Source organism: Periophthalmus magnuspinnatus, chromosome 1 (genome assembly GCF_009829125.3).
Source record: "Periophthalmus magnuspinnatus isolate fPerMag1 chromosome 1, fPerMag1.2.pri, whole genome shotgun sequence".
Lineage (NCBI taxonomy): Eukaryota > Metazoa > Chordata > Actinopteri > Gobiiformes > Gobiidae > Periophthalmus > Periophthalmus magnuspinnatus.
In genome coordinates this window covers 35067888-35094604 of record NC_047126.1, presented here as the reverse complement: position 1 = coordinate 35094604, position 26717 = coordinate 35067888, and the positions used below count along the sequence as shown (strand labels likewise).

At 43.3% G+C, this 26717-nt stretch overlaps 1 protein-coding gene across 1 annotated transcript in view; it reads left to right on the top strand.

Moving 5' to 3' along the window:
• The window catches only part of LOC117377397 (alpha-1,6-mannosylglycoprotein 6-beta-N-acetylglucosaminyltransferase B-like), a 190633-nt gene that overhangs the window by 138604 nt on the left and 25312 nt on the right, over positions 1 to 26717 (top strand). The window contains exons 9-10 of the mRNA XM_033973782.2: positions 9875 to 10006; positions 25228 to 25361. Coding sequence (XP_033829673.1) covers positions 9875 to 10006; positions 25228 to 25361 — 266 coding nt within the window. The remainder of the gene's footprint in view (positions 1 to 9874; positions 10007 to 25227; positions 25362 to 26717) is intronic.

Here is a 26717-nt window from a genome sequence, read left to right as displayed (position 1 = left end):
GTGTTCTGTGTGTACTCTGTGTACTCTCTGTGTGTCCTGTGTGTCCTGTGTGTACTCTCTGTGTGTCCTGTGTGTCCTGTGTGTACTCTCTGTGTGTTCTGTGTGTACTCTGTGTACTCTCTGTGTGTTCTGTGTGTAGTCTGTGTACTCTCTGTGTGTTCTGTGTGTTCTGTGTGTTCTGTGTGTAGTCTGTGTACTCTCTGTGTGTTCTGTGTGTACTCTGTGTACTCTCTGTGTGTTCTGTGTGTAGTCTGTGTACTCTCTGTGTGTTCTGTGTGTTCTGTGTGTAGTCTGTGTACTCTCTGTGTGTTCTGTGTGTAGTCTGTGTACTCTCTGTGTGTCCTGTGTGTCCTGTGTGTACTCTCTGTGTGTTCTGTGTGTACTCTGTGTACTCTCTGTGTGTTCTGTGTGTAGTCTGTGTACTCTCTGTGTGTTCTGTGTGTACTCTGTGTACTCTCTGTGTGTCCTGTGTGTCCTGTGTGTACTCTCTGTGTGTCCTGTGTGTCCTGTGTGTACTCTCTGTGTGTTCTGTGTGTACTCTGTGTACTCTCTGTGTGTTCTGTGTGTAGTCTGTGTACTCTCTGTGTGTTCTGTGTGTACTCTGTGTACTCTCTGTGTGTTCTGTGTGTAGTCTGTGTACTCTCTGTGTGTTCTGTGTGTACTCTGTGTACTCTCTGTGTGTCCTGTGTGTCCTGTGTGTACTCTCTGTGTGTCCTGTGTGTCCTGTGTGTACTCTCTGTGTGTTCTGTGTGTACTCTGTGTACTCTCTGTGTGTTCTGTGTGTAGTCTGTGTACTCTCTGTGTGTTCTGTGTGTACTCTGTGTACTCTCTGTGTGTTCTGTGTGTAGTCTGTGTACTCCCTGTGTGTTCTGTGTGTACTCTGTGTACTCTCTGTGTGTTCTGTGTGTAGTCTGTGTACTCTCTGTGTGTTCTGTGTGTACTCTGTGTACTCTCTGTGTGTTCTGCGTGTACTCTGTGTACTCTGTGTGTTCTGCGTGTACTCTGTGTACTCTCTGTGTGTTCTGTGTGTAGTCTGTGTACTCTCTGTGTGTTCTGTGTGTACTCTGTGTACTCTGCTGATCCTGTGCCTCTGTCTTCAGGAGATGTGTGTTTTATTTCACTAATTGAGCCAAATTGCTTTTGCTTTTCCTTTAAAAGCTCTCGTTTAACTTGAGATCCAAAAGAGGATTATATTTGTATGAGCTTTTATTAGAGGCAAATGTTCAGTTCCCGGGAGTGCGGGAGCTGGACCAGTGCAGGTGACAGGATCAGATGATGATACGCAGATGAACCGGCACCGAACAGGATGTAGATAAGCAGACGATCTCACACTGAGTGTCTGGTCCTGGCTCCACTTATGCTCCACAGCAGGTGGGGGTAATTGCGCTGATGCGCTCCAGGTGTGTGCGGGAGGAGCCAGGAACTCCGCCCAGTTCCAGGCTCAGACAGGTGAGGGGAGGGGGAGAGCACACAGGGAGACAGAAAATACAGGCATCATGACACATTCACACACACATTCATCATATACATTCACACACACACATTCACACACATTCACACATATACATTCACACACACACATTCACACACACATTCACACATATACGTTCACACACACACATTCACACACACATTCACACATATACGTTCACACACACACATTCACACACACATTCACACATATACATTCACACACACACATTCACACATATACATTCACACACACACATTCACACACACATTCACACATATACGTTCACACACACACATTCACACATATACGTTCACACACACACATTCACACATATACATTCACACAAACACATTCACACACACACATTCACACATATATGTTCACACAAACACATTCACACATCAGTGTACACACTGGGTGTGTACACTGATGTGTGAATGTGTTCACCAATCTTCACCAACCTTCAGATCATTGGACAAACGCTCTACCATCTGAGCCACTGTCGCTCTTGGCGACAAGAGGTTATAAAAGTTATACAGCCACATAAAAGATTATTGGGTGAAATGTTTAACATCACAAAGACATGGACTTTTACAACAACAGCACAAGTTCTGAGGTTCTGAAGAGGGATACTCATGGTGATTGGTGCTGGAAGAGAATTTGGCTTCAAAAACATAAAAAAAAAAAAATCTCAACAAGAACATTTTTACAAAAATGTAAAAACTTTTAAAATCTTATAACGTTTAACAGGATCCAAACAAACACCCGACAACGTCACCCCAGGGTTCACCTAGAGAGTACTCAAAGTAATGCAAAGTCTAATGCACGAAGTGGGCTTAAGTGAATACAGCCAAGAGACAGGTCCAGTTTACTGAAGGAAACTAAATAATGAAAAAAAGCAACTCAGGTGACAGGAGCGACAGGGGCCACAGGGGCAACAGAGGCGACAGGGGTGACAGGGGCGACAGGGGTGACAGAGGCGACAGGGGTGACAGAGGCGACAGGGGTGACAGAGGCGACAGAGGCGACAGGGGCGACAGGGTCGACAGGGTCAATGGAGGTGACAGGAGCAACAGAGGTTACAGGGGTGACGGTGGTAACAGGGGTGACGGGGGTGACAGGAGCAATAGAGGCGACACGGGCAACAGAGGTGACAGGGGCAACAGGAGCAACAAAGGCAACAGGGGCAACAGGAGTAACAGAGGTGACACGGGCGACTGGGGTGACAGGGGAAACAGGAGCAAGGAGTGACGGGGGGAACGGGACGACTGGGGTGAAGGGGGTGACAGGGGCAACAGGAGCAAGAGAGGCAACGAGGGCAATGGGGTAACGGGGATGACAGGAGCGACAGGGGTGATAGGGGTGACGTGAGCGACAGAAGCGACAGAGGCAACAGGGACGACAGGGGCAACAGGAGCAACAGAGGCGACAAGGGTGACAGGAGCGACAGGGGCGACAGGGGTGGAGGGGCGACAGGGGTGACGAGGCAACAGGGTTTTATCAACTACAGCCCTAATTACTCATTGGAGTGTGGTTTTATGTCTCAGTACATCTTTTTAAGGATTCAAAATGGCTGTCATGTGGGGTTACAACTGTTAGCTAGCTTCTTGTAACAATGACTTATGTTTTTGCCATGACATAAAGATTTATGTAACAGTAGAGCTCGACAGACACAGATACAAAGCCATGTGTTTCCTCGATCTAGTTTATAACCACAAGAATAAATGTTTTTGTGAATGTGCGTGAATGTTTACTTGCGTTATATGAAATTGCACTGAAATTATCACTCATAATACTACAGTTGATGCCGTACCTTGCCTATATGGTGGAAGTCACCATGGCAACATAATGCACACATTAGCAAATACTGGCAAAAAAGCTTTAAAATTGTCTGAAACTAAAAGAAAACCCACAAAATAGATTTAAACAGCACATTTTAAGGTCGTTGAGATCAATCTGAGCATTCATGGTCCTGTTTAGGAGTTTGATTTTACACAAAAAGGTAAGAGTAACTCACTGAAAAAACTGTTAGCTAATGCTAGCTAGCCTGTGTTTGTAATGTTATGTGTGAGGGACTTAAACAGCACAAATCAGCTCACCTGTTGTAGTTCAAATAAGTCAATTCTTAATGGTCAGACTGTGGCTCAGATGTTACTAATTTGAGTAACAGAGCTTTAGACATGGCCATGCCTACAGTTAGCATCACACCCTTGGGGAATGTTGATGACATCATCTGCGCAGTATCAGTACACGTCTGATGATCAGATATCATTTTCTTGTGTTGAAATATGAACTTGGTCCTTGGTCCTGTGACTCCCTCCGACCTTCGAATGTGGAAAAATTATGATGTTTCCCAAATCCCAACGTAGAACTGCTCCATCCTCCATGTCGGCGTGCCCGTCATCTCGCCATCCTGCCACCCCGCCATCCCCACGCAAACACAAATAATACAAATACCCTGGCTTGTATCGCTCCCTCGCTCGCCCCTGGTACCACACTTGTCATCTCTCCTTCCTCAACAATGCTCCAACCACTCTCTTTCCTGTAGCTTTTCATGTGAGCATTTTATTATCTCAGACAGGAGAGTGTGTGTGTCTGTGTGTGTGTGTGTGTATGTATATATATATATATATATATATATATATATATATATATATATATATATATATATATATATATATATATATATATATATACACACACATTTCTCATCTCTGATTCATCTTCCCCTCCACTGCTCTCTCCATCTCTGTCCTCCCTCCTTTCTTCCTCCTCTGTCGGTGTTTACGATGCCTCAAGGCTGTCTTATCTGCTTTGCCCCGGCTTAGCTGATAACGTGGCGCTGTCGGCTGGTCCTGCCCCATATATGTGTGTGTATGTGTGTGTGTATGTGTATGTGTGGGGGTGGGGGTGTGTGGGGGTGAGTGTGTGCATGTTGGGGTGTGTGTGTGTGTGTGTATGTCGGTGTGTGTAGGTGTGTGTGTGTGTAGGGGTGCGTGTGTATGTTTGTGTGTGAGTGTGTGAGTGCGTGCATGTTGGGGTGTATCTGTGTGTGTGTATGTCTGTGTGTGTGTATGTGTGTGTGTGAGTGCATGCATGTTGGGGTGTGTCTGTGTGTGTGTTTTTATGTGCGTATGTTTGTGGGTGCGTATGGGTGTGTGTGTGGGTGTGTGTGTGCGCGTGTGTGCATCTTTTTGCATATAAGCAGTTTGATCTGTTTCCATAGTTACACATCAGTGTGTGCGTGTGTGTGTGTGTTCGTGTGTGCGTCCATGTGCATTCATATGTGTGCGTCTGTGTGATTGCTCTGTTTCCATAGGTTCACATCAGATAACAGTGTTTATCAAACACAACCAGATTTTCTACCTTCATCTCTTTCTGATCTTTTTGATTTTAGTTGTTGCTTTTTATTGGGGGAATGAAGTAGAAGTGATTTATAAAATGATACACTCTATTATAATGCCTGTCCCCTGTACTGTCCCCTATGTGTGTGTCTAAATAAATGCATGGCACAGCTGGTCACAGAGGCAGAGATGACCTCGGGTGACCCTTTGTCGGCTTACAGTCTGCACTTGACATTAGCTGACAAAACTGCCCGCTCTGTCCTTGCTCTGACTGTCACAGAATAACTCCCAGCGCACAGACACCGTTTGAGCTCCACGTGGGGATGTAGCAAATAGCTCTGCAGTTATCTTGGACCATTGGCAGCCTTCAGCGCACATTATTTGCCTGTTGTTAATACATACTGTACTGTATAGACTGTATATATAAATGGATGTAGCTAACCTGCTAGCCACTGCATTCCAAACAAGCAGTGATCGTGTCCATATATGGAACTCTGCTCCAAATTGGTCACTATAACTCCTGTGCTGTGGGTGACGTCATACTCACTTGGTCACGTCTTTACACAGTCTGTGGTCTTATGTTTGCACCATTTGAAACTCCACTACATCCTGAGTCTGCACCCGGGTCTGGTGTGTTTGTGTGTATTCAAGCATTTTTATTGCTGAAGAAAACCTTAGAACATGCACTACACACTTGTCTCCATGGAAGTACGTTTAATGTCATACTTTGGAACATTCCAGGCAAGATTAAAGTGAGGTATTGTCCCTTTAAGTTCATGAGTATTTTCATTCCATTCATCCGTATGATACTCAGACTGAGTACACAGACTGAACCACAGACTGTTTATACAAATGGACATAGCTAACGCATTAGCTGCTGTGTTCCAAACAGGAAGTGATCATGTGTGCGCTTCCGGCTCCATCGACTCTGGCTCCAATACACTTAACATTGAAAAACTGTGTCCCCTCTCTCTGTAACAGCTGCTGTCAGACTTGTCATTTTGGTCTTAAATATTTGTATTAACCTGCTCTACAGGATCCTTTTATTTCACTATTGTGCCTGTAAATTAAGATATGAAGATTAAACACAGACAAATCAGGCATCTTCTTTCACCTGAGGTCACTCCTGCTAGCGTTAGCAGCGGGTTTGATTGACAGAGTTGCTAAGTGCCTGCTCCCTGCTAAACCAGTGGTGCGGGGCGGGCGAGAAGGGGTGTTGCCTTCAACAGCCTGGCTCCCAATTGGCTCTTTGGTTGCTATGATACTCATGGTCAAATCTCGACTTCAAATTAGCCACTATAACTGCTAGCCTTGATGAGCTTCATTTGGAGCTGAACGCTGCGGGTAATGTGACACTCACTCATTCCACTTGTTTGTACAGTCTATGTTAATTACAGAATGTTGTTGTGTGTTTGCTGTTACTCTGTTAGTCTCTCACTGATGGGAAACTGAAACCTCCAGCTCCACCATCACACACGCTAACACTCTTTAATGGAAGCACGGTCAGACCTGAACGCACAATGCTACCACAATGTGTCGAGTGCCTCCGATCTGCCACAGTAGATACCCAGAGTCCCCTACCTCTCAGCTTGGGCAACTTCAGTGATTTACATTACACTTACTGAAGAATTTACTTCAGCTACCTGATCAACACAAACAAAGCATAGAAAGAACTGTGTACCGCTGCAGTTTAGGATGAGACTGACACCCGCCTCTTCTCCCTTTCATCTAACACTAGCTACACTGGATGTACAGGTGTTTTATCCTTCTGTTCACATGTATTGTGTTACCTGTATACAGTGCTCCCTGGTTTATTATGGGGGTTACATTCTAAAAATAACCAAATAGGCAAAATCCGCGAAGTGATCATCTTTATTTTTTACAATTATTATGTATGTTTTAAGGCTGTAAAACCCCTCACCACACACTTTATACACTTTTCTCTGACAGGCATTAACATTTTCTCACATTTCTCTCTTGTTTAATTGATAGTTAGATAGATAGTTTAATAGTGACTCAGGTGTATTTCACAGTTCCTCTGACCGTGCCTCTTCGTCCTGCCGCTGCTCCGCTGTAGTGTCAATCAAACATTTATGTAAATTTGGCTGAGGTCTGGTTTTGTGTTGTCCATTGGTGATGCAATAAAATAAATGTAGCTTTTGTGTATATATCAAATATTAAATCCTTCAATTTGAAATCATTCATGTAAACATAAAACATAAAATATCAACACTCTGCATATTTGCAGCATTATTACATATGAATTAAACTTGGCTCCCACACATTCTGTGCTGTGCAGGAGACGCGGCACAGAGGAGATCGATTGCAGGTGGTCTGCAGTGCCTTGGCCGGTCGGGACGCAGAACACAATGCACGTTTATACACTGTAAAAAAGAGTGTAGAATTGCACTGGAAAAATCTGTGAAACAATGAGATCGCGAAGGGTGAACCGCGATATAGCGAGGCACCTGTCAGTTAAACCCAGAATTTTACATATATTATATAAAAAGGCACATGCTTGTTTTTTTTTGTTTTTTTTTTCTGACGTCTGGCAAGAAATCAGACTAAATTTTCTAACTTTCTGTTTCTGAGAAAAAAAAGTGTGTTGTTTTATATAGGGTATGTAAACTTCTGATTTCAACTTTATGTGTGTGTGTGTGTGTGGGTGGGTGTGTGTGTGTGTGTATTCCTTTCCTTTCTGCTCTTGTGCTTCTAATCACATCCTGTTAAACTGCGGCTCAGAGGATCAATACAGTATTACAGCATCATACTGTTTTGAATGGCTTTGTTACATGGCTCTTTGCTCCGGAAGAGCACGGCTCGTTACGCACAGAATGGAGAGAACCACTGTAATCTGAGCCGTATATCGACTGGACACACTTCATTTACACCAGTTCACATTCAAATCACTGTGAAATATTGTGAAAACAGACTTTCAGGTTTCCAGGGAAGCAGAGCAATGCTGTTTGATTAATCACTGCACCAGAGTCACTCTCATGTCCTGAGAATGTCCTTGTAACGTGTTTGTCAGTCTGCAAGAGTCAGGAGAGACAGAGGGTCAGGAGAGACAGAGGGTCAGGAGAGACAGAGGGTCAGGAGAGACAGAGGGTCAGGAGAGACAGAGGGTCAAGAGAGACGGACAGTGAGGACAAACAGCTTCAGGAGAAACCGTAGACTGTATGAAGAAGTGGATTGAGTGATTGTGATGTCACCCACAGCGTTCGGCTTCAGTCAAGTGAAAGCTCATTGAAGCTAGCAGTTATAGCGGCCAATTTGGAGACCGCAAGTATCAAAGCAACCAAAGAATCAATCCGGAGTGAGGCTGTTGAAGGTATCGCCCCTTCTCGCCCACACCGCTGGTTTAGCATTGAGCGGGGGCGCTTAGCAACGCTGTCAATCAAACCTATTGCTAACGCTAGTGGGAGCAACGTCAGGGAAAAAATGCACCTGATTTGTCTGTTATTAATGTTCATATCTTGATTTAGACACAATAGTGAAATAAAATCTACAGGATCATGTAGAGGGTTAATACGAACATTTAAGACCAAAATGAATCTGACAGCAGCAGGTACAGAGAGAGGGAACACAGATTTTCAATAGAAAGTGAATTGGAGCCAGTCGATGGAGCTGGAAGTGCGCCCATGTTCACTTCTAGCTATGTCCATTGGCGGACGTCACACTCCCTTATGCCACTTCTTTATACAGTCTATGATTTGGAAACAAACAAACAGCAAGCTCCTGAAGGAGGCTTGTCGCTTCCATCGTATCTTTGCAGAGCTCTATTTGGGAGGATTATGTGAGCCAAGTCGTTTTTACGTGTATTCGTTGAGTGGGTTGTCAGCTATCACTTCTGTTCCATAAGTGCTCATTTTTGTGTGTGAAAAGGATAGCAGTTTAGCCTCAACAACTCCATCGTTCTGAATGCACCATTTCGTCAGATAGTTTGATTCTAGGCTGTCAGAGTGTTTTGATTGCAGCTGTGTACGTCTCCTTTTGTCAGGAGCTTGTGCACAGCGCTCACTAGGCCTGTCTCAATAACACATGTTGAAGCACAGTATATCACCACAGAGATATACTGCGATAAATGATACTATTGAAACTACTTTATACCATTGATACCATTAAAATACAGCAAGATAATGGCCAAATGTATTTGTTATTTGTATAGCACAACTGATCCACAAAGTGATTCAAAGTGAATTACAGAACAAGAAATCACAATACAACACTGTTCCAGGTTTTAGCTGCATAAAACTGAAACACTCATTCCCCATGTTTAGTCCTGGTTTAGTCCTGGTTTATTCCTGGTTCAGTCCTGGTTTAGTCCATGTTTAGTCCTGATTTGGTCAATGTTTAGTCCATGTTTAGTCCACGTTTAGTCCATGTTTAGTCCATGTTTAGCCCATGTTTAGTCCTAGTTTAGTCCTAGTTTAGTCCATATTTAGTCCGTGTTTAGTCCATGTTTAGTCCATGTTTAGTCCTAGTTTAGTCCATGTTTAGTCCATGTTTAGTCCATGTTTAGTCCATGTTTAGTCCTAGTGTAGTCCATGTTTAGTCCATGTTTAGTCCATATTTAGTCCATGTTTAGTCCATGCTTAGTCCATGTTTAGTCCATGTTTAGTCCATGTTTAGTCCATGTTTAGTCCATATTTAGTCCATATTTAGTCCATGTTTAGTCCATGTTTATTTCATGTTTAGTCCATCTTTAGTCCATATTCAGTCCATGTTTAGTCCATGTTTAGTCCATGTTTAGTCCATGTTTAGTCCATGTTTAGTTCATGTTTAGTCCATGTTTAGTCCATATTTAGTCCATGTTTAGTCCATGTTTAGTCCATGTTTAGTCCATGTTTAGTCCATGTTTAGTCCATGTTTAGTTCATGTTTAGTCCATGTTTAGTCCATATTTAGTCCATGTTTAGTCCATGTTTAGTCCATGTTTAGTTCACTAAACGCTGCTCTCTCTTTCATACATCGGTGTAGTGATTATCGTGACAGGCTTAGCACTCACCACACACACAGTATTTCATTTCAATGCCTGCTTTTCCTGTGCGTTGCAGATTCCTCGGCGTGCCCCCTGGCAGAGGCAGTTGCCCGCTAACTGGCCCGCTGCCCTTTGACCTCATCTACACAGACTACCATGGCCTGCAGCAGATGAAGCAACACATGGGGCTCTCGCTGAAGAAGCATAAGTGAGTACGAGGCTTTTTGAATCCCCAGCTCCTCTTTGTGCGGTGATGGAGGTGTGTGTAGCTCATTGCCTCCTCCAGCAGGCTCCTTTACTGGCTGTGTTTATGGATTCATTATGGCTGGTAATAAGGTGTGCTTGTCATTGTCCAGATGCCCAACAGTAACTCACTGGGCTTGTTTAGCTCACAGTCTGTCTGCCGCCGCTCTGTTTTAGCCAATCGTTGTTCCGCATTAATCAGAAGAGTCATGGGTATTTTTGGAGGTCATCTTTTATCTCTCTGGTCTGTTTTTATTTATCTTAGTTTGATCAAAAGATATTTAGACACAAGGACAGGAAAGGGACGGAGGAAATAGAAGTGTTTTGTGTTACTTGAAAATACTGTCTGTAAGATCTGTTTTACAAGAACCTGTGTGCTAGTTTATCGTCTTACAAACACAACTGAACCTGGCTTACCCTGGGTGACAGTGGCTCAGTTGGTAGAATGTTTGCCCACTGATCCCAAAGTTGGCGGTTCACATCCTGCCCTTTACGTTAACTTTATTGGTAGGTAGCTAGTCCTGGTTTAGCACTGGTTTAGTCCTGATTTAGCCCTGGTTTAATCCCAGTTTAGTCCTTGTGTACTCCTGCTTTAGTCTTGGTTTAGTCCTGGTTTAGTCCTAGGATAGGCCTGGTTTAGTCATGGTTTAGTCCATGTTTAGTACTGGTTTAGTCCATGTTTAGTACTGGTTTAGTCCATGTTTAGTACTGGTTTAGTCCATGTTTACTCCTAATTTAGTCCTGCTTTAGTCCCAGTTTAGTCCATGTTTACTTCTGGTTTAGTCCTGCTTTAGTCCATGTTTAGTTCCAGTTTAGAACTGGTTTAAACCTGGTTAAGTCCTGGTTTAGAAAGGGTTTAGGCCTGGTTTTTAGTCCTGGATTAGTCCATGTTTAGTCCATATTTAGTCCTGGTTTAGTCCTGGTTTTGTCAATGTTTAGTCCCGGTTTAGTCCTGCTTTTGTCCTGCTTTAATCCTAGTTTAGTCCATGTTTGGTCTTGTTTTAGTCCCTGTTTAGTCCTAGTTTAGTCCTGGTTTAATCCTGGTTTAGTCTTGGTTTAGTCCCCGTTTAATCCTGCTTTAGTCCATGTTTAGTCCTGGTTAATCCATGTTTAGTAATGCTTTAGTCCTGGTTTAATCCATGTTTAGTCTTGGTTTAGAACTGGTTTAGTCCATGTTTAGCCCCGGTTTATTCCTGGTTTTTAGTCCTGGTTTAGTCCTGGTTTTTAGTTCTGCTTTAGTCCTGGTTTAGTCCTGTGTAGTCCATGTTTAGTTCTGGTTTAGTCCTGAACTGAACCTGGCTTAACCTGGGTAACAGTGGCTCAGTTGGTAGAGCGTTTGCCCACTAATCCCAAAGTTGGCGGTTTGAATCCTGCTCTTGTAGATATCATTGGTCGGGAGCTCTTTGCACTGACAGTCTTATCTCATAACCAAAAGTCCTTTTAGGATCAGCCCTCTCCACACTGGTCTGTATTTGCACATGAGAGCTTCTATTGTAATTTTTCACATAATGTTTGAGTTATTTTAAACGTGTAAATGTGGATGGTTTGATTGTAAATGGATGGATTCTTGGATGTGTTTTAATAGTTTGTAATGTGCCCGGCAACTTCAGATGAAAACAAGCTTTTGCTGTTGTAAAGCATCTCTTCTTTTATGAGATTAATGTGTTTGCACATGCTTCATGTTAAAATAAACCAATAAACTAACATAAACCATTTGACCTTCAGATAGAGGGGTTTCTCATTCTTAGTTTATGGACAGGCCTCATGAAACTCCAGATTCACTCCCTGAGCTGCAGAGGCTGCACTAGCACTGAGTCATGATTGTCAGCAGGTTCTGGAGTTTAGGTAGTGACCAATTAGATCAGAGAGAGGAATTTTAGTTTTAAAACAACTGGATTTCAACTTTGAAACTGGCAGCCTAAATGAGAGAGTCATGTGAGGCTCATTCTGCTTTCGGATTGGACAAAACCACTTGTGTCTTGGGACACAGTTTGATGTGTTTATGGCATTTAAAATCAAAGTCTTCCATATGTTTCCCTCAGTCGTTGTAAGACCGTTTCTGTACATCTGTGTGACATGTTTGTTGAATCTCGGGGGAGCTGTTTAGATTCACTCTGATGCCGCACACATCGACAAATGAGATAGCCTTAAAAAAAAAACGTGGGCCTGAAAGTACGTTTGAAGGAAGCAACGTGAGTGCCATTTTCTAAAAGCTTTGCTGTGTGTGGCATCACAAAAGTGTTCTTAATGGACTGTGGTAGAGCTACAAAGAACCCAAAACTAGGCCACAGCCGCCACGGGACCCGGGCAGAAAAACAAATAAGGCTCAAAATGGAAGTCTGAGATTTGAAACCTCCACAGAACACTGCACGCACTCACATTTGGATCAGACCGTACAGTGCTGATGTTTGGAGTGTGTGGAGAATGGAGAGACACCACAAGAAGCAAACGTGCAAACTCTAAAAACATGAAAAGGTTCTGAAGGCTGGTCTCAACATAAACATCATTGGTTGAGTGACACATCCACAGGTTGGCGATGCGATTCCAGCCCTCACAGATGAGTGCTGTCATTGTGTCCTTGGGCAAGTCATTTCTTGCCCACCTCGCTCCCGTTGTCTGTGTGCACTGGTGTGTGAATGTGTGTGTGAATTTGTTTGTGAGTGTGTGTATGAATGTGTGTGTGAATATGTGTGTGTGAATATGTGTTTCCTTGTGGTTCCTTGAGGTAAAGCGCCTTGAGTGACTTGAAGGTGGAAAACTGCTGTATAAAAATAGTAAAAGCTGAGTAAAACCTGTCATTGGACAACAACAGCTTTTGTTTACAGATTCAGCCTTAATGACATCCATTCAAACTTTAATGGCCCAACTGGCTCACTCTATTGTTCTCTTTGGTTCCTTTGTTTACTTTGGGTCTGAGGATGGAGTTATAAATTGGGGCCAGGTGATGTCTCAGGTCTCCATTCCTGTTTAAGGATGGATTGTCTTTACTAACAAAAATGACTGCTTTAACTCCCCCTAAACCATTTCTTTTCGCTGTAGAAATATGTGACCGTTTACCATTTACATTTCAAAAGTCTAAAAGTACATTCAAAATGACTGAATACTGATCCTTTAGTATAAATATTTTTTTAAAGTCCAGCCTGTGGAGCCACTCTCACGGTGACTTTGTCCGCTCTTTCTTTCATTGTCAGAAACTATAACACTTTATTATGAAAATGTGTGGTCCATACAGGCCTGTCACGATAATCACACATTATACACCCACAATTCCAATGAAGTTGGACGCTGTTTGAAACTTAAAAAAAATACAGAATACAATGATTTGCAAATTCTTTTCAACCTATATAGAACTGCATAAACTACAAAGACATGATATTTAATGTTCAAACAGATACATTTTATTGTTTTTATCTAAATATTCACTCATTTTTTGATGCCTGCAGCACGTTCCAATAAAGCTGGGACAGGGACATATTTACCACTGGGTAACATCACCTTTCCTTTTAACAACAATCAGTAAGCGTTTGGGAACTGAGGACAGTAATTGTTGAAGCTTTGCATGAGGAATCCTCTCCCATTCTTGCTGAATGTACAACTTCAGTTGCTCAGCAGTCCGGGGTCTCCGTTGTCGTATTTTGCACTTCATAATGTGCCACACATTTTCAATGGGAGACAGGTCTGGACTGCAGGCAGGCCAGTCTAGTACCTTTACTCTTTTACTCTGAAGCCAGGCTGTTGTAATCAGTGTTGGGAGTAACGGCGTTAAACTATAACGGCGTTACTAACTATAACGGCGTTACTAACTGCGTTACTTTTTCAGTAACGGAGTAATCTAACTAATTACTTTTCCCAGCGTCGTAACGCCGTTACCGTTACTGACAATAAAATGTGGCGCGTTACTTTTAATTGAGTTCACTCTGCTCTTCATCAGAGTCTCAGAGATAAAAGGATGTTTGAGATGAGGCGGGCGCAGATACGACGCCATCGATCGGTGCGCGGTGCATGCCGGTCAGTTTTGTGTCCAAGATGCCACCGACTTGCTCTGACGTAACTTGTGCGCCGGTAACGGGAAGTTTTTGAGCGCAGCAGCTCTCCACCGACTGCGGCCGCCTGCATGGACTACAAACGCGTAATGCATGATGGGAAATGATGTCCTGTCCACACGTGCGTTCACAGCAGATTAGGTCCGAGTTGTGTTTTGATCAGAAACGTGACTGTTCTCTCCAAAGAGGAACAGGCTCAGATCAGAGGTGATTAATATTTGAATACTGGACAGAGAATCACAGTGTGTGGCCAGAGAAGGTTAAAGGTTTTGTATTATTTTATTACAGGTTTACATCTGAATGCCTTAGTTTTGCAAAACATGGTAATAAATCTTTTCAGTATTTTACTGAAAGCACTTTATTGTTGCTGTTTATTTTAATGAAGAAAATACTTGAAGTACAGTTGTCTGAAATTGTGTGACATGTTGATTTATTTGCACTTCAAATGAAATGTTTTATATTTTTTTTATTTTTGATAAATTCTATAATTTTCTTGGAAACAAATGCAAAATAATTGCAATCTGTTAAAGTAAAATAAATGTTAAAGGTTCACATCTGTTGTGTTTTTATTGTTTTAACATAATAAGTAACGTGGAGTAAAGTAACGCGGAGTAGTTACTTTGCCTAGTAACTTGTTACTTCTCCCAAAAAGTAACTGAGTTACTAACTCAGTTACTTTTTGGGAGAAGTAACTTGTAACTGTAACTAATTACATTTTTGAAGTAAGATGCCCAACACTGGTTGTAACACGTGCAGAATGTGGCTTGGCATTGTCTTGCTGAAATAAGCAGGGACGTCCCTGAAAAAGATGTTGCTTGGATGGCAGCATATGTTGCTCCAAAACCTGGATGTACCTTTCAGCGTTAATGGTGCCTTCACAGATGTGCAAGTTCCCCATGGGCCCTAACACACCCCCATACCATCACTAAGGCCCTAACACACCCCCAGACCATCACAGATGTTGGCTTTTGAACTTTCCACTGATAACAATCTGGATGGTCCTTTTCCTCTTTGGCCCGCAGGATGTCCATTATTTCCAAAAACAATTTGAAATGTGAACTTTTCAGACCACACTTTTCCACAGGTGAGCTCGGGCCTAGAAAAGGCAGTGGTGTTTCTGGGTGTTATTGATATGTGGCTTTGGTTTTGCGGGGTACAGTTTTAACTTGCATTTGGAGATGTAGCTACGAACTGTGTTAACTGACAATGGTTTCCTGAAGTGTTCCTGAGACCATGTGGTAATGTCATTTACACATCCATGTCTGTTTTTCATACAGTACCACCTGAGGGATCGAAGGTCACAGGCATTCAATGTTCAATGTGCAGAGATTTCTCCAGATTCTCTGAATCTTTTGATGATATTATGGACTGTAGATGATGAAATCCCTGTACGTCCCTGAAATCCCTGTTCATTGAGAAACGTTGTTCTTAGACTGTTGGACAATTTATTCACACTGTTGTTCACAAAGCAATGAACCTCGCTCCATCCTTCCTTGTGAATGACTGAGCCCTTCGGGGATGCTCCTTTTATACTCAATCATGACATTCACCTGTTTCCAATTAGCCTGTTCACCTGTGGAATGTTCCAAACAGGTGGATTTTAAGCATTCCTCAAATTTGCCCCTGTCCCAGCTTTATTTGGATATATCAAAGTGAAAATGAGTGAATATTTGCATAAAAACAATAATGTTTATCAGTTTGAACGTTAAATATCATGTCTTTGTAGTTTATTCAGTTCAATATAGGTTGAAAAGGATTTGCAAATCATTGTATTCTGGATTTTTTTAAGTTTTACACAGCGGCCCATCTTCATTGGAATGGGGGTTGTACATTATACATTTCAGCCTGTGCTCTTCCAAAAATTTCCTACAATCACAGCTGAACTCCGCTCAGCCTGGGTGACAGTGACTCAGGTGGTACAGTGTTTGTCCGCTGATCTAAAGGTTGGCGGTTTGAATCCCGCTCTCAACATAAACATTATAGATAGTGGTAATTTTATATGTTTGAAGGAATAATCATTTTTGGGGGTCAGTATTTATCTGTCTCTTTCTCGTCTCTCTGTCTCTCTCATCTCTGTCTCTCTGTTCTCTCTCGTCTCTATCTCTCTTGTCTCTCGGTCTCTCTCGTCTCTGTCTCTCTTGCTTCTGTCTTGCTTGTCTCTATCTCTCGTGTCTCTGTCTCTCTCATCTCTGTCTCTCTTGCCTCTGTCTCTCTCATCTCTGTCTCTCTTGTCTCTCTTGTCTCTGTCTCTCTCGTCTCTCTCTCTCTTGTCTCTGTCTCTCTCGTCTCTGTCTCTCTCATCTCTGTCTCTCTTGCCTCTGTCTCTCTCATCTCTGTCTCTCTTGCCTCTGTCTCTCTCATCTCTGTCTCTCTTGTCTCTTAATCTCCTTGTCTCTGTCTCTCTCATCTCTGTCTCTCTTGTCTCTCTTGTCTCTGTCTCTCTCGTCTCTCTCTCTCTTGTCTCTGTCTCTCTCGTCTCTGTCTCTCTCATCTATGTCTCTCTTGTCTCTTAATCTCCTTGTCTCTGTCTCTCTTGTCTCTGTCTCTCTCATCTCTGTCTCTCTCATCTCTGTCTCTCTTGTCTTTTTGTCTCTCTTGTCTCTGTCTCTTGTCTCTCATCTCTCTCTCTCTTGTTTCTATCTATCTCGTCTCTGTCTCTCTCATCTCTGTCTCTCTTGCCTCTGTCTCTCTCATCTCTGTCTCTCTTGCCTCTGTCTCTCTCATCTCTGTCTCTCTTGTCTCTTAATCTCCTTGTCTCTGTCTCTCTCATCTCTGTCTCTCTTGTCTCTCTTGTCTCTGTCTCTCTCGTCTCTCTCTCTCTTGTCTCTGTCTCTCTCGTCTCTGTCTCTCTCATCTATGTCTCTCTTGTCTCTTAATCTCCTTGTCTCTGTCTCTCTTGTCTCTGTCTCTCTCATCTCTGTCTCTCTCATCTCTGTCTCTCTTGTCTTTTTGTCTCTCTTGTCTCTGTCTCTTGTCTCTCATCTCTCTCTCTCTTGTTTCTATCTATCTCGTCTCTGTCTTTCTCGTCTCTGTCTCTCTTGTCTCTGTCTTTCTCGTCTCTCTCTTGTGTCTGTCTCTCTGTCTCTTTCGTCTCTCGTCTCACCCTCTGAACAGCAGACATTGCCAAATGCCAGTGGAGTTGCGTCTAATTGTTTGCTGAGGTCGGCGTTGTGGTCTTGTCGTTCTCGTGTGAGTTCTGTTCTCGCTAACACAATGTGACGAGTGCTGTTTGCACCACACACTGGCCTGTTCTTCGCTTGAGGCAACGGCTGAATAGATTATCACGATGTTTTAGTAATAAAACTGAAAAATCTACTTACTCTTACATTTATCGCAAGAGGCAACTTTACAATGAGAACATTGAAAACTTGAGACAGTTATTTATTCAAAGGCTGAGCTATAACAATGTTTATATTGATTAAAATTATCTGTACGGCATCCCATTAGATTTTAATGCTCTACTGTGTTTCTTTTTATATACATAGTTTTGTTTTGTTTTTGTTTTTTTTGTTTTTTTTTCAGCAGAACAATTTAAACTATTTACAAGAACATTATTAATAAGTAAAGGCCAAAGTAGAGAGGCTTGGCTCAGGAAAGGTAATGAAAGATGGGTTCACAGCATAGACTTTATATTTAAATGGACGTAGCTAACCTGCTAGCTGCTGCATTCCAAATAGGAGCACACTTATAAAAAAACGGTCTCCCCTCTCTCTGCTACTGCTACTGTCAGACTCGTCATTTTGATTTTAAATGTTTGCATTAACCCAATCTACATGGGGTTCTTATTTCAGTATTTCACTATAGTGAAATAATCACTATTGTCTCTGTAAATCCAGATGTAAACTTTAATAACCCCGAGGCTGCTTCCCCTAGCATTAGCAACAGGATTGATTGACAGTGTTGCTAAGCGCAACACAAAATGACACACAAGTGTGAAGTGTAAGAAAATATTTTACGAATTTTCCAAAAAAAAAAAAAAAAAAAAGAACTTAAAAGTGCAGCATGCAAAAGTATTCAGTCCCCTTTTTCTTGAATGCAACCAACTGCTTTTAGAAGTTGCCTGATGATTTTGTAAAGATTGAATGTTGACCTAATGACTAAAAAGAGTCCACCTGTGTGTAATCTTGTCTCAGTATAAATGCAGCTGTGCTGTGAAGGCCACAGAACTTTGTTAAGAGAGTGTTGGAGAGCAAACCACAAAATGAAGTCAAAGGAGCACACCAAACAGGTCAGAGAAAAAGTTGTGGTGAAGTTTAAAGCGGAACTTGGATTTAAAAAGATTTCCCCAAGCGTTGAACATCTCAAGGAGCACTGTTCAATCCATCATCCAGAAATGGAAAGAGTATGGCACAACTGCAAACCTACCCAGACATGGCCGTCCACTAAAACAGAACGAAGACACTCATCAGAGATGCAGCCACGAGGCTCATGGTGACTCTGGAAGAACTGCAGAGATCCACAGCTCAGGTGGGGGAATCTGTTCACAGGACAATTAGTCGTGCACTACCAAAATCTGATCTTTATGGAAGAATGGAAAGAAGAAAGCCATTGTTGAAAAACATCCATAAGAAGTCTCGTTTTACTGTTCACTAGAAGTCATTTTTGAGGACACAGCAAACATGTGGCAGAAGGTGCTCTGGTCTGATGAGACCAAAATCGAACTTTATGACCTAAAAGCAAAATGCTACATGTGTAGGAAAACTAACACTGCACATCACTCTGAACACACCATCCTCACAGTCTAACACAGTGGAGGCAGCATCATGCTGTGGGGGGGGCTTTTCTTCAGCTGGAACAGGGAAGCTGGTCAGAGTTAATGGGAAGATGGATGGAGCTAAAAACAGGACAATCTTGAGCTTCATTTGACTGGAGCAGAACGCTGTAGGTGATGTCACTCTCATAGTTCACTTGTTTATACAGTCTGTGGTCAACAGACAAAAGCTTAGACAGTCTGACATAACCATGTGACTAGCGGTGGGCCCACTGCCACATCTTCAGAACCTCTGAGTCAGTTCATTTTCTCATGGGCTATATATAGCTCTAGTGCAGGTTCAGAGCAGACCCCTTCCTCACAGTTCTACTCCTCTTCGTGGTCGAGTGCTGTTAGCAGAGCAGCGTCATTAATCAAGCCATAGAGCCGTAGAGCTGTGGAGCTGTGGAGCTGTGGAGCTGTGGAGCTGTGGAGCTGAGGGGGTGGGGTCTGGGGTCTGGGTTGCCTGTAATTACTGTAGCTTTATGTTACAATCAGTAGCTGCATTATTGAGCCTGACCAGTGCAGCTGTGGTCAGCGTTAGTCTAGCATTTGTCATAAAGAACTCAATTTGGTGTTTCAAAGTTTCAATTGCACTCGAGTCAGTGAAGTGAATAAGAACTTTAGTAAATTTATAACACTGAGAGGAAGAATACAGGCCTGAAATATTAAATGTATATATCAACATCATCATCGGTGGCGTCATCATCATCGTCAACATCATCATCATCATCATCATCATCATCATCAACACTGTCATATTAGTCATCATTGTCGTCATATTAGTCATCATTGTCATCATCCTCATCATCATGGTCATAGTCATCATCGTCGTCATCATCATTGTCATCATCGTCATAGTCACCATTATCATCATCATCATTGTCGTAGTCACCATCATCCTTATTAACGTCATTATCACCGTTGTCATCATCATCATTGTCACCATCATCATCGTCTTCATTGACGTAGTCATCATCATCATCATAGTCATCATCGTTGTCATCGTTATCATCATCATCATCATCAACGTTGTCATCATCATTGTTGTCATCGTTGTAGTCATCACCATCATCATCATCATCAACATCTTTATGGTTGTTGTCATCATCATCGTTGCTGTCACCATCGCCGTAGTCATCATCATCGTAGTCATCATCGCCGTAGTCATCATCGCCGTAGTCATCATCATCGTAGTCATCATCGTCGTAGTCATCATCGTCGTAGTCATCATCGTCGTAGTCATCATTGTCGTCATCATCATCGTCACAATGGCCTTTGAAAGTGGCGTTTTCCTGCTGACGGCTGGAATCCTCGACCTCAGGCTTTTTCACACACATATATGAAGCTTACAACATACTGACAAGGCGTACTCTTCCTCATTCATACAGATCCCCATTTTATAACAAGTAACCATAAGACGAGCGTCAGTAAAACAGATATGGTCACCATCATCGTAACATCGAGCAATATGAGGTTTTCCATTGCCGATGATAATGCCGATATTGAGCCATTTGCTTAGCTCTGCCAATACTTTCATACCGATATATTAGTACGATTTAGATCATTTTCCCCATAATTAAATGATTTGAAATGATTACTAACATAAATATTGTTTATACTACATTACACTATGGAACAGCGCCCTCTGCCTCAGTCCCTGGTGTTTGGCTGTAGCTCGGCAGGGCATCTGGGTGTTTAGTTGTTGTTTTATTTTGTGTGTTTTTGTTTGTTGCTGCTGGATGATGGACGGATGAGAGGGATGTTCAGAGAGTCATGTGATCCTGGAACAGGTTTAAAGGAAGTTGTCACATGATGAATATAATAAAGTATAAATTTGAAGTATTTGTATTATTGTCTGAGACCTCTCTCCTCCTCCTGATGTTTTTGTTGTTGTTGATGTTTTTGTTGTATTTTAAATGTGTCATAGAAATCAAGTTGAACAGAACTGAACACTTTTTACTGCTATGTATAATTTAACTACAGTAGACAAAAGTAACTGGGTGTGGTGTGTAGAGTAAATATTATCACTGGTTCACTGTGCTGTTTATTAGCTCATGTTTTAATGACCCTGTCTGTTTAAACTGTGTCACTGGGATTATGTCACATGTTATTGTGTCAGTGGCAAAAGTAGTTTCAGTATTATCATTTATCGTGATATCTCTCTCTAGCATTATTGAGACAGATCTATCCTCTACTAACCTACATGCAGCTGTACAATCTCAGTTTGTGCATGGCATCATCACTCTAGTTTTGATATAAAGCCTTATGTTGAGCCCAAACCAGGTATCGACCGAGGCTGGAGGTTTAAGGCTGATATCCCATATGCAAAAAAGAGTAAATATTGTCCTGTATCGGTCTCTGTCTGATGGTCACGTGATGAAGTGAGGTTTGGTTTGAATATGAGTGAAAATGTCTGGACCATGGACAGCTCCCACACCGGAACAGAGAAGGAGGAGAGATTCGGCTTAAAACATAGCAAAGGTCCCAGGAACGGAGTATACATTTGAGGTATCTGTACTTTACTTAAGTACATTTTACATTGTGTACTTTTTACTTTTACTTCAGTACATATGAGAGCAGTATCTGTATTTTCTACTCCACCAAAGTTTTTTTTTTTTTTATTATTGTCTGAGACCTGCTGAAAAGGCTTAGGGTTTATTTTTAACATGTTAAGAATTTGAACAAACACAAATATATTTAATAAAATCTCTCTCCTCTTTCTCTCTCATCATCTCCTCTCTCTCCCTGTCTCTATCTCCTCCTCCCTCTCTCTCCTCCCTCCCTTTCACACCTTGCCCTCTCTATTCCTGCTTTATTCCTGCTCTATTGCCTCCTTATTCCCTCTCTATTCCCACTGTATTCCCACTTTATTCCCACTCTATTCCTGCTCTATTCCCTCTGTATTCCTGATTTATTTCCTCTCTATTCCCGCTATATTTCCTCTCTATTTCCTCTCTATTCCCTCTATTCCCACTCTATTTGGCTCTCTATTCCCTTTCAATTCTCACTATTCCTGCTCTGTTGGCTCTCTATTCCCTCTTAATTCCTGCTCTCTTCCCACTTTATTCCTGCTCTATTTCTGCTCTATTCTTGTTTTATTCCTGCTCTATTCCCTTTTTATTTCTGCTCTATTCTTGCTCTTTTGCCTCTCTATTTCATCTTTATTCCCGCTCTATTCCCACTCTATTCCTGCTCTATTGCCTCTCTATTCCCGCTCTAATTCCACTCTATTCCCTTTCTATTTCCTTTCTATTCCCGCTCTATTCCTGCTCTATTCCCACTTTATTCCTGTGTCTTGTCCCTTCACCCTTTGCCCTTCGTCCCTTGTCCATCATTTCATGTCCCTCCCCCTTCACCGCTCGCCCTTCGTCTCATGTCCCTCGCCCTTCACCCTTTGCCCTTCATCCCTTCACCTCTCGCCCTTCACCGCTCGCTCTTCGTCTCATGTCCCTCGTCCTTCAACCTTCTTCACGGCTCCTGTTTCATTTCTCCTCCTTTGGGACATCTTATCTCAAGGTGCCGGCGTTTTTACCCTTTCACTCCGAGAACACTTGGGCCAAAATTCAAGACAAGTGAAGCCAGCTCTGGGTTTTAATAATTCAGGTTTCGCGTGGCCTTTACAAACAGAAACCCTCTGTTTACCTTCAGATGGCAGCTCTGGCGTCAGGATTCACTGGAGCAAAAATAAATCCAGGATTTTTACAAGATGAACCTGTTTCTGACCGGCCCCGTTTGGCTCAATTTGGGATTCAGTGTGTTTTCTTCTGCTCATTCCCTTTCAAGCCTGAAAAAGAATCTCCTCCTTTCTCCCTCTCTCACTCCTCTCTTATTCTGCTCTCTCCCTGTCTCTCTCCTCCCTCCTTCTCTCACTCCTCTCTCTTCTCCCTCTCTCACTTTTCTCGCTCCATGTCTCTCTTTCCTCCCTCCCTCTCTCGCTCCTCTCTCGCTCCTCTCTCGCTCCTCTCTCTCTCCTTTCTCCCTCTCTCACTCCTCTCGTATTCTGCTCTCTCCCCGTCTCTCTCCTCCCTCCCTCTCTCACTCCTCTCTCTTCTCCCTCTCTCACTTTTCTCGCTCCTTGTCTCTCTTTCCTCCCTCCCTCTCTCACTCCTCTCTCGCTCCTCTCTCTCCTTTCTCCCTCTCTCACTCCTCTCTTATTCTGCTCTCTCCCCGTCTCTCTCCTCCCTCCTTCTCTCACTCCTTTCTCTTCTCTCTCTCTCACTTTTCTCGCTCCTTTTCTCTCTTTCCTCCTTCCCTCTTTCCTCCCTCCCTCTCTCGCTTCTCTCTCGCTCCTCTCTCTCCTTTCTCCCTCTCTCACTCCTCTCTTATTCTGCTCTCTCCCCGTCTCTCTCCTCCCTCCTTCTCTCACTCCTCTCTCTTCTCTCTCTCTCACTTTTCTCGCTCCTTTTCTCTCTTTCCTCCCTCTCTCACTCCTCTCTCACTCGTCTCTCTCTCTCCTTTCTTCCTCTCTCACTCCTCTCTTATTCTGCTCTCTCCCCGTCTCTCTCCTCCCTCCTTCTCTCACTCCTCTCTCTTCTCTCTCTCTCACTTTTCTCGCTCCTTTTCTCTCTTTCCTCCTTCCCTCTTTCCTCCCTCCCTCTCTCGCTTCTCTCTCGCTCCTCTCTCTCCTTTCTCCCTCTCTCACTCCTCTCTTATTCTGCTCTCTCCCCGTCTCTCTCCTCCCTCCCTCTCTCACTCCTCTCTCTTCTCTCTCTCTCACTTTTCTCGCTCCTTTTCTCTCTTTCCTCCTTCCCTCTTTCCTCCCTCCCTCTCTCGCTTCTCTCTCGCTCCTCTCTATCCTTTCTCCCTCTCTCACTCCTCTCTTATTCTGCTCTCTCCCCGTCTCTCTCCTCCCTCCTTCTCTCACTCCTCTCTCTTCTCTCTCTCTCACTTTTCTCGCTCCTTTTCTCTCTTTCCTCCTTCCCTCTTTCCTCCCTCCCTCTCTCGCTTCTCTCTCGCTCCTCTCTATCCTTTCTCCCTCTCTCACTCCTCTCTTATTCTGCTCTCTCCCCGTCTCTCTCCTCCCTCCTTCTCTCACTCCTCTCTCTTCTCCCTCTCTCACTTTTCTCGCTCCTTTTCTCTCTTTCCTCCTTCCCTCTTTCCTCCCTCCCTCTCTCGCTTCTCTCTCGCTCCTCTCTCTCCTTTCTCCCTCTCTCACTCCTCTCTTATTCTGCTCTCTCCCCGTCTCTCTCCTCCCTCCTTCTCTCACTCCTCTCTCTTCTCTCTCTCTCACTTTTCTCGCTCCTTTTCTCTCTTTCCTCCTTCCCTCTTTCCTCCCTCCCTCTCTCGCTTCTCTCTCGCTCCTCTCTCTCCTTTCTCCCTCTCTCACTCCTCTCTTATTCTGCTCTCTCCCCGTCTCTCTCCTCCCTCCTTCTCTCACTCCTCTCTCTTCTCTCTCTCTCACTTTTCTCGCTCCTTTTCTCTCTTTCCTCCTTCCCTCTTTCCTCCCTCCCTCTCTCGCTTCTCTCTCGCTCCTCTCTATCCTTTCTCCCTCTCTCACTCCTCTCTTATTCTGCTCTCTCCCCGTCTCTCTCCTCCCTCCTTCTCTCACTCCTCTCTCTTCTCCCTCTCTCACTTTTCTCGCTCCTTGTCTCTCTTTCCTCCCTCTCTCACTCCTCTCTCGCTCGTCTCTCTCTCTCCTTTCTTCCTCTCTCACTCCTCTCTTATTCTGCTCTCTCCCCGTCTCTCTCCTCCCTCCTTCTCTCACTCCTCTCTCTTCTCCCTCTCTCACTTTTCTCGCTCCTTTTCTCTCTTTCCTCCTTCCCTCTCTCCTTCCTCCCTCTCTCCTCCTCTCTCTCCTCTCTCTCCTCTCTCCCTTTCTCCTGTTCCTCCTGATTATGAATAAAACATTCTTAAATAAACCTTTATGATGTAAAGGTGCTAGCATTAGCCGCTTTAGCTCGAGCTGTTAATAGAGTGAATATTTCCACATCTCAGACAAAAAGCTGATGAATCTGATATGTTTACGTCAGATACGGTGTGAGATAATGTATAGTCCATGAAGACTTCAGTAAGTCTAAGTAAGTGGAGTGGACGAGGGGTCAGGGGTTGTGGAGTGGACGAGGGGTCAGGGGTTGTGGAGTGAACGAGGGGTCAGGGGCTGTGGAGCGGACGAGGGGTCAGGGGCTGTGGAGTGAGCGGGAGGTCAGGTGTGTCAGGCTGGAGGAGACATTCAGACAGTGTTTTTTGTCCGAATTTTACATCCATTTAGGTCAGTATTTGCAGGGCCACATATTTAGACACACATTCCCCCTGCAAGGCTTCATAAAATCAAATGAACAAGTGAAACAGTAAAAATAGATGTAAACCTCAGACGTGTCCACAGCTCTGACATGTAGCTCACTGATCTGTTTGTAGATTCTTACATAACATCTGGAGTCTTTGTGGTTGCAGGTGTCACATCCGAGTGATCGACACATTTGGAACAGAACCGGCCTATAACCACGAGGAGTATGCCACACTGCACGGCTACAGGACCAACTGGGGCTACTGGAATCTGGACTCCAGACAATACATGACCATGTTCCGTAAGTCGACTCAGATACACACGAGGTAATGCAGACGACATCACAACATCCTGAGTGTTTAGAACGAGGCAAGGCAGGTTCATCTGTACAGCACAGTCCACAAAGTAACTCAAAGTGTTTTACAGAATAAGAAACACATTCACGTCACAATACAACAAATCAAAACATAAATTAGCATCATAAAAGCTAAATTTAAAGAGAAGAGGCAGAATAAAACCCTTTCAGTCGTCTGCACAGCTAAACAGAACTGTTTGAGTTTGGTTTAAACACTGTCAAAGTAGAGGCCTGTCTCACATCTTCAGGAAGATTGTTCCAGGATTTAACTGCATAAAACCCAAATGCTGATTTAGTCCTGGTTTAGTCCTGGTTTAGTCCTGGTTTAGTCCTGGTTTAGTCCTGGTTTAGTCCTGCTTTAGTCCAGGTTTAGTCCTGGTTTAGTCCAGGTTTAGTCCAGGTTCAGTCCTGGTTTAGTCCTGGTTTAGTCCTGGTTTAGCCCAGGTTTAGTCCTGGTTTAGTCCTGGTTTAGTCCTGGTTTAGTCCTGGTTTAGTCCTGGTTCAGTCCTGGTTCAGTCCTGGTTTAGTCCTGGTTTAGTCCAGGTTTAGTCCTGGTTTAGTTCTGGTTTAGGCCTGGTTTAGTCCTGGTTTAGTCCAGGTTTAGTCCTGGTTTAGTCCTGGTTTAGTCCAGGTTTAGTCCTGGTTTAGTTCTGGTTTAGGCCTGGTTTAGTCCTGGTTTAGTCCTGGTTTAGTCCAGGTTTAGTCCTGGTTTAGTTCTGGTTTAGGCCTGGTTTAGTCCTGGTTTAGTTCTGGTTTAGGCCGGTCCCTGAGAAAAATTAAGCCAATAAAACCAGAGAAACACATTTAGTCTGTTGTTTACCCATAATTTCATAGCTCTGCCTCAGCCACTGAATTTTGAGGGGCATTTTTCAAATAAAACAATGTCACGGCATAATCTTTATTACATTTTGGGGTTTTCTCATGAATTTGAGCTGGGGAACAGCACATCGCAGACCTGATATGTCAAAGGAGCAGCTCTTAAGTGTCTCACAGTTTTCTCAAAGATGATAAAGTTTGGCAGCGTTTCTGAAATGAACAAAAGCCGTGTGTGTGTTGTAATGTGCTCTGACAGGTCTGGCTGCTGCTCACATTAATTGGGAATAATGTGCTGGACGTCTCTATTTTTAACCTCCGAGCTTCAAAAACATATCACCGCTTTGCTTGTGTTTTCTGCCTTATCTCCCATGATGCTCCTCTTCTGGATAACCTGCTCTTTTTGTTCTTATTCTGAGCTTTAGGATATTTATAATGTAACATGGAAATGTAGTAATTTAATACGTAGCACACACAATATACCTTAAA